General features: G+C 36.8%; 1 protein-coding gene across 1 annotated transcript in view; it reads left to right on the top strand.

The window, feature by feature from the left end:
• The window catches only part of NCKAP1 (NCK-associated protein 1), a 60,579-nt gene extending 44,765 nt beyond the window's left edge, over positions 1 to 15,814 (top strand). Inside the window, exons 26-33 of the mRNA XM_010022260.1 lie at positions 1,073 to 1,166; positions 2,226 to 2,308; positions 2,775 to 2,855; positions 6,367 to 6,460; positions 8,044 to 8,160; positions 11,570 to 11,679; positions 13,970 to 14,059; positions 14,634 to 15,814. Coding sequence (XP_010020562.1) covers positions 1,073 to 1,166; positions 2,226 to 2,308; positions 2,775 to 2,855; positions 6,367 to 6,460; positions 8,044 to 8,160; positions 11,570 to 11,679; positions 13,970 to 14,059; positions 14,634 to 14,750 — 786 coding nt within the window. The 3' untranslated portion in view covers positions 14,751 to 15,814. The remainder of the gene's footprint in view (positions 1 to 1,072; positions 1,167 to 2,225; positions 2,309 to 2,774; positions 2,856 to 6,366; positions 6,461 to 8,043; positions 8,161 to 11,569; positions 11,680 to 13,969; positions 14,060 to 14,633) is intronic.
• The last annotated feature ends 161 nt before the right edge of the window (positions 15,815 to 15,975 follow it).

Below are 15,975 nucleotides of genomic sequence, written 5' to 3'. Positions count from 1 at the left end.
CAGAATATCTTGTTTTCCTCCTCCATCTTTCAGTTCTTTTCTGTCTTGATACTGTTTAGGATACAAAGCACTAAATTAAATGAAAGAAAACACTTCATTTAATGTTCAGAAGCACACAAGGTGCCTACATTTACTTGACCACTGGTTCTCCTCTACCTAAACAGAGATAATATTTTCCATTTCTGAAATGGAATACTTTGCATTCAAACTCAAAAATATTTTTTGTAAGAATAAAGTACTATTTCTTGCTTCAAGAGAGTTTAAAAATACTGCTTGGCACAATGTAAGTTCCTCAGCTAGCAAGAAACCTGTTTTGGATCTGACATTTTATAGATGTGATTATGCAATCTCTGTAATTTAAATTTAAATCTGATGCATATTTGGAGAATGATCTCAGGAGAGTTATTACGTTTACGCCGAGTGTCATGAATGAGAGCAGTTACAAATTGGAAACAGACATGCGTTTACTTTTGGTCAAACTGACATGAAAAATACTGAGCTTGAGTTTAACTGTTTCAGGCTAAGGTGTTGGAACTCGAATGAATGTTTTTGGGTTTATTTTACATTATAGTGGAAGAAAATTTCAAGTAAACTGCAGCAAGATGTAATAATCTGACTCTTACACTCTTAATGCCATTTTTCAACTTTACCACAATTAAATTTTTAATCCTTACAGCATAACTAGTGCAAAGAGCAAACCAGAAGAATGGATTATTTTGTGAATCTGTATTTTCATTGATAAGTGTATACTTTTCTTATAAAAAGCTGAATAGCATGAGGAGATGTTGTTTCATATTACTGAACTTCATTCCCTTGCTTTAAGAAGTTCTACACATTGTTGAATATAAAAATCATGTTCCAAAGGGTATCTAATCCTCTGCGTTTTGATTCAGAGCATGCTTTTGTGTTGAGTGGTGCCTGGCGATAATACTGATATTGTAGTCCCATTAGAAAACATCTGCATTCCATGAGTTTAGTTGTCTCTGTGCCAGACTGAAATATCCTATACTGTGCATTTATCCTTTTAACATGCTGAAATGTATAGCTGACCTGAGTCCTTTCTTCTTTTTAGAAACTTGTGGTGGAGAATGTTGAAGTTCTCACACAAATGAGGACCAGCTTTGACAAGCCAGACCAGATGGCAGCACTCTTTAAAAGATTATCATGTGAGTAACTAGCAAGGTCCTAATGAAGATACAGAATTGGGGTTTTATCTTGCTCTTTGTAAAGAAAATGAGAAAAATTAATTTTTCTCTATCATGTATACAAAAGCAGCAAAACTTATGTGAGCTCATATAAACTAGTGCCTCTTTTCAAAACTTTCTAGTCTTCTTATGTACAGACAAAATGAGATTTAGTGTTAATTAGTGCACAGGCGCTATAGTAGTGATGAGCTTTGAGCATCTTTTCAGGGACGATAACACATAACAGCAGTAATCTGCAAACCAGGTGTATGGCTGTAGAAAAAAATACAAAACACAGGCTTTTTTGACAGAGGTTTCTATTTTGATTGCAACTCAGTGTAAATTGTTGTATTCTTTTGAAGGGTTTTAACAGGTAATTAACATATAGCAGCGTTCCAGTATCTGAAGGGGCCTACAAGGATGCTGGGGAGGGACTCTTCATTAGGGACTCCACTGGTAGGACAAGGGGTAATGGCTTTAAACTTAAACAGGGGAAGTTTAGATTAGATCTAAGGAAGAAGTTCTTCACAGTGAGGGTGGTGAGGCACTGGAATAGGTTGCCCAAGGAAGTTGTGAATGCTCCAACCCTGGCGGTGTTCAAGGTCCGGCTGGACAGAGCCTTGGGCGACATAGTTTAGTGTGTGATGTCCCTGCTCATGGCAGGGGGGGTGGGACTAGATGATCTTAAGGTCCTTTCCAACTCTAACTATTCTATGATTCTATATTTTAAATGAAAATAATTATTGTAGACATTTTGGGCCTCGAGAAAACACAGAACTAGTGTTACCATCCAATATTTAAGCTGTATGTAAGGAGGCTCATTCCAGTAAGTGGTTAACAGTGATCTTCTGAAAATCCCATTGTCAACTCAGCTATAAAAACCTGCTTGAGCACTATTTATTTTGGCTCTCTTAAGGAATGCCATTGTTTCAGTACCTTTCCTTTTTCAGTATTTTGGTGAATGTTTTCTTTCTATTTCTTTTAAGAATTGAGCTTGTAAAGATCAAATTGTTCTTGTTCACTGTTCTCCTTTCTCTTCAGCTGTTGACAGTGTTCTGAAGAGAATGACGATTATTGGTGTTATCTTGTCTTTTCGGTCCTTGGCACAGGAAGCACTTAGAGATGTAAGAAATAACTGAATATATTCTGAATAAGTTTCATTGGGTTTAATGGAATTGGAAGGTATTTGAAGCTTCACTGCTTAGGAATTCTACCTCTTAAAAGGTTGGCATGTGGATAAAATGGCAATACTCAGTCATAACTGAACTCTACACCGGAAGTTGGGGATGGGAGAATGTTTTTTGAGTACTGTTCAGAGAAATGTTACATTAAAACATACAGGCTTTAGTTTTAGCATGCCTCAATGTTTTCTGTGTTTAGTACCTTTTTAAAAGCTTTCATTTCCCTTTGTTTGCAAACGGCTTGATTTTGTGTTTATTAGGCTTTAATGCCTTAAATCTAAAACCAAATTAATGTGTAAAATAAAAACTCATTAAAAAAATTCTAGTCCACTAAAATAGTGGTAACGTCTAATTGATCATTAACATGGGATGTATTTTTTCTCATTTTGTATGTGTTTGTCTCTCTTAGGTCTTATCATACCACATTCCTTTCCTTGTAAGTTCCATCGAGGACTTTAAGGATCACATTCCAAGAGAGACTGACATGAAGGTAATGTTTGGCCCGGAGGGTGATGGAGTAATTTTTGGAGCTTACTGAAAATATGTAAGGGGCAAGACTTTCATGCTTAGTGTGAAAAATCCAGAAACAAAGAACACCCTTTTGTTCCAAAACGCTTGCATCTGCAGCCTCCTACTGTTCTGGGGAATAAAGCTCAACAAATAAGTGGTAGGATAAGCATGAGGCTCTTATCTGCTTGTGATCACATTTGAAAACTTTGATGGAAAGAATTAAGAACAGAATTTATTATGACTAAGTGATAAAGAGAACAACACTGAGCTGCTTCCTACTGTGAGCAGCATAACTGGTAAAACTAGATGTTTCAAGGACTCTGTGGTTGGAGCTGTATGCATGTAATAGCTGCAAGTCTGATTTTGACATTAAATGAAAAATTTGTGTGAACTCACTGTTTGAAATGTTTGGAAAAAAAGTTAGCAGCCTAAATCAGGTGCCTTGCTTCTGAAAGGTAGCATGTTTCCATCCAGAAACCCTTGTCAGTACATCGCATGGCTTTTGGTATACACGGTACCTGCAACCTAGCTGATAATTAATCTCTTGTTGCAGCTTAGGGCATATGAACATTTGCACGCTTCTTAATGGTATCATGGCAGTTTGATTTGCAGAAAATTGGTAGTGGGATATACATTGTGCAACTCTTGATTCAGTTCTACAGAAACAAGCTTTAGAAATCTGCTCTTGAACAAAGTATGGGTTTTGAGGGACGGACTATATTGTTATTCCTAAAGTTTGAGTTACGTGTTGCCGTTTTACTCTTGAGGAAAGAAACTCCAGTTCTGTTGGGTATGAAAATTCACTAAATAGAAAACATCCTTCCCCTTTTTAACAGTTCAAGTCCATTGTTGCAAGCCTCATGATCTCAGTAGCGGGTTTGGCAGTCTGTCTGAAAATCAGTCAGAAGTTGCATGAAGAATAAAAGTTACTGAAACTTCATGTGTTCTATTTCATTCCAAAATATTATCGTGTGCTCTTTGAAACTCACAATGCTGATAAATCAGCCATAAATGTTTGATGTCCCAGAAAAGATTGAAATTCATATAACAGTAGAGGAATTCTGGGGAAAGGCAATGGAAAATTAAACTTAAAGGATACTGGCTCATGATAAAAATTGTACCAAAATTATGTAAGTTCCTTTCTACTTGTCAAGCCCTCCTGTAATTCTCACCTTTAGTTACAGGAAAAATCACTGATCACCAAAGCATCATGTTCCATTATTGAACTTGAGGAATCAGCACGCAAAAGAAATGAGAAGGGAAATTCACTGCTTGCTTTGCTTGATCTTTTTAGAAAGACCTCCACACCTCCTACTAGACACCCTCTGGTATCAAAGGAGTGCTGAAAGATGTGGTGGGATAAAGGCTCAACAGTAATCGTTGAAGGCAGTATTTTACCATTGATATTTTTAACCTGGTGATAACTGATCACTTGAAACATCTCAGTGGATCTCTAAAGACACCACTGAACTCATTTGTGTCAGCAGATCTGAGAAAGCATAGTACTTGCTGCTTCTCTTGTGGAAGTCACTGGAATAATTGGACAGCAAAAAAAGCTATCTAATTCTAAATGAAACCATGCTGAGGACTGTTCTCTGCCTCGTAGCACCACCTAGTTGCCTCTGCTTCATGTAATATCCGGCTGTTGGCCTTCTCTGGGTCTTCTGTAGTTCTGCTGTGATTTCTAAATATACCTGTTTTGTGTGTGTGTGTTTTTCCTAGTTCTAAGTGTCTGAAATAAGTAAGTGCTGTGGTACAGTCCACCATGCTGGTGTTCACATGATACCAACCATAGATGTCATGTCTCTTGGTGTGGTATGATGCTATGTAGGCTTGTTTGAGAGTACACAGCTTGCTGGATAACATTGGAGGACTGTGTGTGGAGAAGGAGCCAAACCAGTGTAGTCTTGTCCATAGTGCCTGCTGGGAATACTGGGAACTCTGACATGTACTACCCAGCCACTCTGCCCAAGCTTTGTCTTGAAAACATCCTGTTGGAAGGGCCAGAACTGTGCTATGAGCCTGCTAACAATTAAGCCCTGTGGACAATCAGCAGCTCATTGAGCTTTCTCCTGGCCTTGTCTCATACAGCAGTACAGTTGTAGGCAATAAAAGCTTCTTTTGGGACAATAAATCAGGGTTGGGGTTTTTTTCCCTTAAATGAAAGCACGTCAACAGACAGATCTTTACAAGGCTTTGTGCAGCTCATTGGGATAATTGCCCAATTGGGCATATTTTAGGACTTAATGACAGTAATTTCCTATGTACTGAATTTACCAAGCAAAGCATAAATAGCTTTAAAGCTGTTGATGGAATAAATACTTGTTATGAAATGTTATTCTTATTTTAGTGTCCCTGAAACTTAGGATTTGGGTGACTGGTGAAATGGGGGTTTCTTCTCCTTTTATCTAGTTGGGGTTTTTAAATATTAAATTGTTGGGATGTCTACGCAGGCTTTTAGAAACAGGCTTGCATTTGTTGCACTGTTGCTCCTTAACCAGTTTGTTGTGAATTAGCTCCTGTCCAGATGCTCTGTAATTCTTTTAATGCAGAGTCAACTGTACCCAGGCTAATACTATATGCCCTGCTGATGGCATAGCATTTATTAAACAATAGTGTGTGCTTTTCGTGTCGGAACTTGCCCGTGGGGTAGCCAGGCTGGAGCACACAGATAAGGTTTGTCTGCACAGTGTCTCCTATGTGCAGCTGACCAAGCTATATGTGAGGATTTATGGGCAAAGTGTAACATGTCTCAAATATGAGACACATTGCTAACATTTCCTGTGGTCTTTTGTAATTGCTGTAAAGCTGCTCTTTCAGAGATTCTGCTGAACTACAGCTTCAGAGACATTGTCCAAGATGTAAACTGGGAAGAGAGAACTGCGTGGAACGGTTGTTAGTAGCAATAAGAGATACAGCCTGGGATGGGCTGGAAAATGGGATACATTTCAAGATGTTCTTGTTAGGGCCACTTAGAGTCTAATTCTTGGCACTTGGAATCCCTGGACACTGAGTCCGTATGAAATTTGAATGTTGCAAGATTTCTTTTCCGCCTCACTATTTCACCAGATTGACTTCTGGCTTTTGTCTAAAAATGCTGTATTTGCAGATGTTAGCTGATACTTTAGATCTAGTAGAGAAAATCTGTTAGTTTCTTTTGAACAGTAAAGAAAGGTGTACAAACGGCTGATTCAAAGTCAGGATGTTTGCTTTGGAGGTAACGTAGAAAATTACACAAGCTTTGTTTGGCTTGACAAAAAGAAATTCTAATACAGTGCACAAAGTACTGACGCAGCTGTTCAATGTAGGTTAGAAACAACCAAAATCTAGAGTCTCTTCACCTCATTTTAGCCAAATCTCTGCAATTCCTCAGTGCCTCAAACTCTCAGCATGAATGTTTTAAACATGACAGCAAAACTCTGCTTCATCACACTTACACAGAAGCATTCAATGGTGTCTTTTTTTGTACTTACCTTTCTCCTGGTCCTCAGGTGGCAATGAATGTATATGAACTGTCATCAGCTGCTGGATTGCCTTGTGAGATTGATCCTGCCTTGGTTGTAGCACTGTCTTCCCAAAAATCAGGTAAGAAGTTCCAAATTAAAAAACATAAGTGTTAAAATAGAGGGAGGAAAAAAAGATAAATGCACTAAGGCACAGAATTGTTTCAGGTGCTGGGAGGAGATGTGTATCTTGAGTCCTTTGTATTCCTTTAGGCTTCATAGATGGCAGAAGAACATGATTTGTGCCTGCTACCTACTGATGAGTTAGCTTGAGGATCTTCTCAACCACATCCAAATTAACTTGCTGACCTAGAAAAGTATAATGGGTAGATGTTGAAGTTGTTTAACAGCTAATGGTGGAAACTGCTGTAATCTGTGGACAACGAAAATAGGACACTATTGTGAACACTTACGGACATGATCAGGTCTATTGTATAGACGTGTAAGAGATTTGTGTCAGTTAAGTGGGTATTGGGAGCTGAAATACCAGTGGGCTGCTCTTCATGAACTTCGCAGCACTGTGTTATACAAGTGTTAACATGGAGCTGACAAGGGGAAACATGGTAAAATAAACATGTTAATGTTGTAACATGCATAGTGCTTCCTCTCACTTGCTTTAAAGCACTACTGTCTAAACTTTTCAGTTTTGTTTACTCTGGCAGGTTTGAAGGCATGAATTAAGACTCTTAAGTGCTCTTTGACAGTCTTCAGCTTTTTTTCCCTTTCTGAACACTTTATTGCCTTTTTTTCCAGTGTGTGTCATGGAGAGTTAATGTTATTATCAGATCATGAATGTTTTAAATGCAAAGTTGTTTTTTCTTGCTTTAATAGTAGTTCTTTTGGGAGCAGGAAATACAGCTAATTGCAAGGGACATTTTAATATTCAAACTTAAATGTCAAGCACAATTTCTCTGTATCTCAAAAAAAAAAAGTATATTAGTGTATTTTGTATACATTAGATCTGTAAGTAGGTGTATCTTCTTAAGATAACTAGAATCTGAAATGGCATTTAAAATAGATTATTTTCATTGTGGTTTGGCTGTGAAATGTTTAAGCTGGGTGAACAAGCTGGAATTTCTGTATGTTTTCATGATAGGTTATGCTCTCATATTTTGATTCTTTTCTTTGCAGTTTGAGGTATTTGGTTTTTAGTAATTCGGTTTGCACAGATAAGAGTACTGTATTTCACCAACTGTTGACTTTTTCTTAAAGTAATCTTAGGCTAATGCATGGTGATGCTGCTGTTCTTGTAAAAGGTTTTAGTGTGAATTGAGGAGAGTGTACATTACCTTCTGCTCGCTTACCAAAGAGAGAATGCCAGAGTAATGCTCACCTCAAAGCAGCAACTGGATTTACACCAGCATGAAAAAATACCATTCTGCTCAGCATATTAAAATCTTAGTAACTAAATGGTTAGAAGTGCTAGGGTGGCAGCGGCTTGCCTTCATTCTTCTAGATAACAAAGTGGACATCCTGAAGGTCCACCCGGTGTCTTTTGGCAAGACTGACATAATATTCCTCCTTTCACAATATTAAACAATGAGTTTGTTGTTCTGGGGTTGAAATTTCAGTTTGGGCAAACTTTTTACATTCTGAACTTCCTGCAGTTGAAGTACTGCAAGATTATTTTTTTAATTAAAGAGCTTTATTATTTCTGTTTTTTAGAAAACATTAGTCCAGAAGAAGAATATAAGATTGCTTGCCTTCTCATGGTCTTCGTGGCGGTCTCCTTGCCGACTTTGGCTAGTAATGTGATGTCTCAGTATAGCCCTGCCATTGAAGGTAATGTGGAGTGGACTACATATTTGCTGTGAATGCTTTCTTCATAATAGTCCTGATAGTTTCTTGAATACATTTGCTTTAAATATTTAATTATATTTTGTAGTGAATAAAATTTAACAACCAGTTATATTAGCCTAATCCAGGAAAGTTCTTCAGAAAGTTACTTTAAAAAGCATTTACCCAACTCTTAAGATAACTTTATATGAAAAAGGAGTCTTCTACTTGAAATTACAAGAACAGTCCAAAAACTGTAGGGGGCAGCCTAATCCTAGTGTGTGGAATTGCTAGAGCATACATTCTACATTAATTAGTGTGAGACTCACTATGTAATAATATAGATGTTTTAGTAATCTTTACATTGGCTTTGGGCCAGTCATACAAGGTGTCTTTTCTATATTTAATATGCTGTTCATATTACTAAGCATAAAATTTTAAAAACAGAATTTGGAAGGTGAAAGCTGTATATAACAGAATTATATCCTAGAGTGTGTCAACTTCCTTATTTAAAATAAAATCTTTGCCTCAAGGAAATTCTTTGCATGTAATCCACAACAAAAAGTTCTCTTTTAGACAAAATTAAGTTGAAAAAAAATGATTGACAAAGCTGTTTCAACACATACAAAAGTCACCTTTCAGATGTCCAAGCTGTTTTCTTTGTGATGTGTATCATGGCTTGCATGAAAGACCATGTTTATTCTGCATCCATTTACTGGGTACAGCGTGTTTTTTCTTTTTTTTTTTTTTTTTTTTTTTCCTTCAAGTTGCATTATTTTTAATCCAGTCAAAATTTAACTCTCAAAGAATGTCAGAACTAATGAAAATTTAAAGTACCAAAACTTCTGAAAGCCTTCTGTATCACTTATGCAAAACATATTTTTTGAGAAACCCAAGATTGTCGTCTTAAATGGAGTTAATTGTATTCTTCACTTTTGGGAGATTAGGGATCTGTTAGCTCCAAATGAACTCAGTTTAAGACTGTATCTCTTAAATATTACTACTTTGTAGTTTTGTAAGCTGAATACCCTGGAAGCGCTTTGTGGCACCAGTTTCTCTTTCAAAAGCATCTTACCTACTGTAGAGTCTCAAAACTGACCAGGGGAACAGTACTAAAGGTTTTTAACAATGATTAGATTTTCACATGCAGCCCTCTGCACCTCACATGAGTGAGATTCTCCAGCAGGTAAGAACTCATGCAGGCTCGTCTTCTTCAAACTCCCCTTTCTTCCAAAGACCTTCTTAGTCCTCAGGTTCTTAGCAGGCTGAAACAACAGGTAATTCCTATCTTCTGTCTGTTTTGTATCTTGTAGCTTAAATATTGCAGTTTCTGTGATTTTTATTTACATTCAGTATTTTAACATGAAGTCAGGTAAAGCCTTGTTTTCAGGTAGGTTCTTAAAGTAAGTACAGTTAATAAGGTCTCATAAAACTGTGACTGGAGAGAAGAAACATCTAGAACTCAATTAAGCCTGTGTGTTAGGAGTTGCTACTGGTTTTATGACATGTGGCCTCTGTATTACAGAATTCTTTCCTGAGTGGGCTCTTTTTTATTGAGAGGAAAGGGTCTGGCAAAAGGAATACATAAAATCTGTTCACTTCACACAAATAGCTGAACAAACAGAATAGACCTTGTCAGTCCTGCCTGCCTTGCATAATGGTACTTTTTCTTGTGTTCTGCCCTTATTGTAGAACACACTGGCTTTAGACACTTAATAGAGATGCTGTTTCCAGAATGAGAACTTCATAAATGCTGCTTTTTATGAAGTAAATTCCCTGGAGAAATCCTGAATTTATCCATGAACAAGTCACAGATTTGAAGGAGTTTCAACTTTCTAATCTGGCAAGGCATACCTCCCAAATACTAACAGTTCTTGGACAGCTTCAGCAATGTCTGTGTTCTCTCTGCCTACTTCAAGATCAAGCCTGTTTCTTCTACTAATTCCAGATAAAGGCTCAGACTCTTTTGTTCCCAGTAAGAAATCTGAACTGCTAGTCAAATGTCAGGCTAGAGGACTAATTTGTTGTCTAGAGGCTAGAATAGAACACTTGTCTGCAAGAGACATAGCCTTTTCTAAATACTTGAAACCTGTTGGAAGACAACAGTTCCTCAGCTGAATTCCCTTGCTGATGCTTTTTCTACAGTCTGAGACATAAAAATGAAGTCACTTAAAAAAATACAGCCTCTTCAAAAACAAATACAAATTTAAATCAGCAGAATTAAGCATAACAGATGTTCTTGACTGATGTAGAAAGAAAGGGATTCTGTGATTCTTTTTTGGACTAACGTATTCATGCAGCAATATTTAATTAAAAATAGATGGAGTAGGAGTATCAACTGGGGGAGACAAGGGGGCCTGCTGGTGGAGATCCACGGGGATCTTTACTGGGACCTACTAGTCAGCATATTCATAGGCATCCAGAACAGGGGCTGAACAGTGAGGTGAGAAAACTTTGGTATCGTATAAAGTTATTGAGGGTATTAGACGAGTGAAGAGCTGCAGGTAGATATTATGGTGCTGACTAAATTGGGCAATAAAATGACAGACAAAACTCATTCTCAGTAACAATAGTGATCATTTTTCATGTTTGGAGTGATGGGGTCTAGCTGACCTCACTATTCAAGTGGGATTTTGGACTTATGATAAATGACTGAGTGAAAAGAGTTCAGTGCTCAGCAGTGGTCAGAAAGAACTGGTAAGAACTGACAGTGTTTGTGTGCTTGAATACTTGTTAGCTCCTTCAGAGACTACCTCCTTTCCATATGCTAGCACTATCCCAAGATACTTGCCCAGGTGTTTATTAATTTTGTTTTAAGTGGTAAATTTGACTTATTTTGCCTGGAAGAGATACCAGGCTTACTGAGGAGCAGTTGTTCTCTCTTTGAAAACTGGTATCACTTAATCATCTTCCAGGCCTCTGAAGCCTGGGTGAATTTTAGGCAAGATGTTATGTATGGCAATGAGCAATTCAACAGTTTTGTTCTTCAATTCCTTTAGATGCCTTGGGTGAATGCTGTCTGGGCACCATGAGATGTTCATCTACACAGAGGGGAGAAAAATAGCCAATTAGCTTGAAAAAGTCCTGCTTGCATGTGGCTTTTTAGCCTAGTCAAGTGATAATACTCTCAAGTTTTGCAGAAAACAAATAAACTTCCTAGATACTATTTTTCCTAATTTCGAAAAAGCACAGGGATCGTCAGGTTGTTGTGACCATAAGAACGTTCAGAAGGGAGATCTCTACTTCTGGTGGCTTTCCTGTTGCCAAGTTCAGTGTGAAAGAGTACTTTGCTCCCGTTGTGTAAGATGCTAAACATTTATCTTTCATTGTGACAAGTTTATTTACTTTTTGGTGATACTTTCCAAAGCATGCTGTTATTTTCAAGCTGAGGTAATTTGTGTATGTTTTTGTTCAGGGCATTGCAACAACATTCATTGCTTGGCAAAAGCTATCAACCAGATTGCTGCAGCTTTATTTACCATCCACAAGGGAAGCATTGAAGACCGTCTGAAGGAATTTTTGGCCGTACGTATAACTTCATTTCTAGAGCTACTTTCTCCAAAAAGAGGGGAACACATTCTCACTCCCTAATGCCCTTCAATCCATACGTAATCTGTCATGAAACTATCCATGTGTTTGTCATGGCAAATGTTAGCTTTACAGTGGCAATCAGCCATGAGTAAGCTTAATCACAAAGGCATACTATAAAGATTTAGATTAGCATGAATGACTATTAATTAACCAGCATTTGTTCCAATAACAATACTGCTTCATAATGTTTGTCATGTTACTTAGTTTCCTATTGTTATAGATGGCAGAGAAACTAAAGTTATTGTATAATAAAGTGTTGATTTTGATTAGGAGAAAATCAGGTGTGGGTAAGTTTTTGGTCTAGCAATAGGGTAAAATTCATATCTTACAAGAAAAGTATCTGTTGACTTCAGGAAGTATTTGAAATTCAGGTAGAAAATGTAATGCTAATTTAGGATGCAATGCAAGTGATTTGATATAAATCTGGGTTTGGTGCATGAGTTAGAAGCATATTATTAATACAGGTCTATGTGTAGATTAAATTGAGTATCAGTCCTTTAGCAGTAGTCAGCTGCATGTGATGTTGGAAAGTAACAGCAGCAAATCAGTACAAGTGTCATAATTTTTATTGTTTCTTTAGTGTAATCTTTAGTATTTTAGCACATACCATCTCTCTCATTATGCAGCCCTTGATTGGAAAAAGAAATGTGCAACGCATATAAAATCAAGATTCTGTCTAGCAGACTTTTTCCCATGATAGTTTGGACTCTGGTTTACTTTTTCAAGGAAGGTAACTCCAGAGTGGCTCTTAAGTTGTACCTTTTGACATGTCTGCCCTTCTGAAACAGTAACTCTCTGATGGCAGGATGTTATGGAAATACTTGGGAAGAGGAATTTGTATGCTTCAGAGTAGGTTAAAAATCAAAGCTGCTAAAATCCTTAGTGATGCTTAGAAAACAGTCAAACCCCTTTAGGTGGTGGTCATGCATTTGAAATAATACATTTTTGTGTGCTGGTAGAGTAGAAACAGAATTTTTCAAGTGGTTCTTAGTTAGTCAATACTCAAAAGGACACTGAAGGCTAAAACAGCAGCTTCACTTGAATTTCTAAAAATTACTACTGATCTTGAGTGATTCTTGATTTTTGCTGTTTGGCTTTGAAATGTGAAAAAATACCACCTCCCTCTTTATTTTAGATGCCTTACACACTTAAGAGGGTGGGATAATGGCATCTTTCTGTTCCTAGAAGTCCACAGAAAGACGTTTTTCTTTTTTCCTTTCTTTTTCCTCCTACTTAAAAGGCTCTTTCACTTCTGGAAATTCATTGCATTTTGTAAAAAAGAAAAAAACCTTTGGCCATTGACCTTGTCTAATGCAACTGTGGGTTGTAAAAGATGAAAGAGAAATGGTTGTGTCAAGTTGCATGCATTTGACAAGTGAAGGAAGCCAGTATAGTTTCATGTGATAAAAACACTTTTGGTATGAGGTTTGCAGTTTTTCAGTGTTTACAAACTGGTTTCAGACCACTGCTTTTACTGCAAAGACCATGACTTGATGCTTCAGATATTTTGTTAATCTTTCTTTTCTAGCACCTTTTATATATCACTTACTGTTAGTCTGAAAGAAAAACGTGTGTCTCGGGAGGGAAATGTACTGCAGGAGATGATCTGCTTTCCTGTCAAAGTTAATTAAATATAGAAAATTAAATATATTTAAACTAGGTCATGGTAAAATGACCTATTTTACCATATTCTGTCAGCCTGAGCTTGTAAATCCCTAAGGATTGAAAATACAATTTAGGAAGTAGAACTCAACTATTACTTCTATTGCAAAATGAGTTTAACTTCAAACAGTTAAAACTTCAATCTCTTCAAACCTTATAAAAATGCAGTAAGTTTACCTGCATATTGGGAAGGACAGAGGAAGTGAGATCTTGATCGTATGGGAGTTCTGTCATTGATTTCAGTAGACTTTGTAATGGTCAACCAATGATTACAATGAAAAGTTCTTCACAATAAATTCTGTCGCTTTTTCTAGTAGAATAGCACCTACTTTGAATAATCACACTACTAGAAATAAACAAAAATGGCTTACTGAGACTAAAGCCTGGTGATGGTTTGTGTGCTCAGGATTGGTTACTGTCCTTGGTTGTTACTAGTACAATGCAGTGTCCATTGGCTGGGATATTGATTTCTTGAGAAAGGTATTGTGTGTGTGTAACAAAACAGCAGAAACTGATCAACACATGATCTTATTTATTCCTTTAAAATACTCATTTCATGTAGCTTGCATCATCTAGTCTCCTGAAGATTGGCCAGGAGACGGACAAAACTACTACGAGGAACAGAGAATCTGTTTACCTGCTACTAGACATGGTAAGTGTTTGTCTGTTTTACTTGTGTTACTAACTGAAGGAGCAGGCTCTGCATTGCATCATTTAACAAGGGGGGATTGGGTGTCACCTTGGTGGTTGTAGCTCATGAATCAGTGGAAATAATTTTTTATGTCATTCTTCCCAGCATTCTAATGTCAGGAATTAGTATTTTTCATTCCCCCAACACAGGCACACATTTTTACCTTTGTTGCCCAGAACATTGTATTGTTCACTTACTACATACAATATTAAAATGAAATTTCACATAAAGGAAGCACTGTTCAGTGTGTGGGAGAGAATCCTCACTGTTAAGAGGTTTTCTTTTCAGTATTTCTGTGGAAATGGCAGCAGTGCTGTATGACTGTATATGCAGGAAAGCTAGATGACTAGCTTTGAGAAACAGTGAGTTTGTAGCACTGTGTTTCTCCCCAACATTTAAACTTTATATTATTTCTTTTTGCTATGAAATATGAGTGATGTGGTGGTGCAGACCAGAAGTATCTATGTGAAATAGATTATCAGCAGCAGGCAGTGGAAGGTGTTCTGCAAAACCTTGTATTTCTGGTGTGTTTCAGATTGTGCAGGAGTCTCCATTCCTGACAATGGATCTTTTGGAGTCTTGTTTCCCTTACGTCTTGCTGAGAAATGCATACCATGCTGTCTACAAACAAAGTGTCACATCCTCTGCCTAGGGATCTACTTAGCAGAGATAAGACATAGCACGCATCTGTGTCGCCTCAGTTTTATCTGTAAACTGTGGAGCTATTTTACTTTATGGCCTGACGAACAGTTTTGTGGATTACAAACTTTTTTCCATAAAGTTGTATTTCTGATCAGTGGTTTCTTATTATGGTTGTACTACAATATAAGCTTGGTTGATTTTAGTTTGCACATTCATGGAAAATCTCTTTTCTCACTAATTTCTTTTTTTTTCTTTTTTTTTTCTTTTTTTTAACTTTAGAGCATCAGTTATGTTTAAAAGATATTACTTCTGCTATATGTTTTTTGATATTGATCATGCAAAACAAAAACTGCTTGTTTATTTCCCAGAAGAAAATTGTATTTAGTGATTATTTTAGATAGTGTAGCTTTCATCTGTGTGTAAATTATTTCATATAGGGAGAGTTATAATCTTGTACCTATTGTTCTTATTGAAAACAAATACTGGATGTGCATTTCTGTGAAGTAATTACAGCATTTCTAGCTTTATTTTGAAACATTCACCAATCTACATACTGACACTATCTAACATTACAAATGCTCTAGGACTGCTTATCCTTACAACAGATCCTCTCCCAATACTCTTAAACAACAGCAAGTGGTGTTGTTTGTATAAAGCATAGTGGAAATTTTTTTTAAACTAACTTCTGTGGTGCCCTGTTGGCATTAACACTACCATTGTACCCTGCTGTATAATAAACATTCTTACACAGTTATCACATGTTGATAAAATGTTAGCCCTTAACCACTTTTTATATGTTTTAAATTTTTGAAATTCAAGTGTACCTTCCATAACGTACAATAAACACTAGACTGTATTATCTGTAGGTGAATTATTTTTAATATAAATGTTATCCTAGTATTTTAAGCTTAAACTGTGCTGTTGTGCATTGATTTACATCTCACAGTTCATTAAATATCAATCCTTAGAGCTTTTATGTGAAGGCTTCTTTTAATCCTTCCCCTTTTGGCTTCTGCGATAGTGAATCTTGTAAAAAGTTGGAAGAAGGAATTAAAGACAATGTAAAAAGTGTCAGTTTAGTGCCATTGTCCTTTAAATCTTAATTTTGCACAATAAAGCGAGAAAAAGCATTTATACAGTACGTAGTGGTGCCAGTTGTACCCATAGAAATGAGTGTATTGTTAAAGTATAAAACTTGAAATAATCATAAAACAGGAGAGTGTTGCTAAAAGCGT

The sequence above is a fragment of the Nestor notabilis genome, unplaced genomic scaffold, assembly GCF_000696875.1.
Source record: "Nestor notabilis isolate BGI_N333 unplaced genomic scaffold, ASM69687v1 scaffold1789, whole genome shotgun sequence".
NCBI classification, from domain to species: domain Eukaryota; kingdom Metazoa; phylum Chordata; class Aves; order Psittaciformes; family Psittacidae; genus Nestor; species Nestor notabilis.
This window is presented reverse-complemented; position numbering and strand designations above follow the sequence as displayed.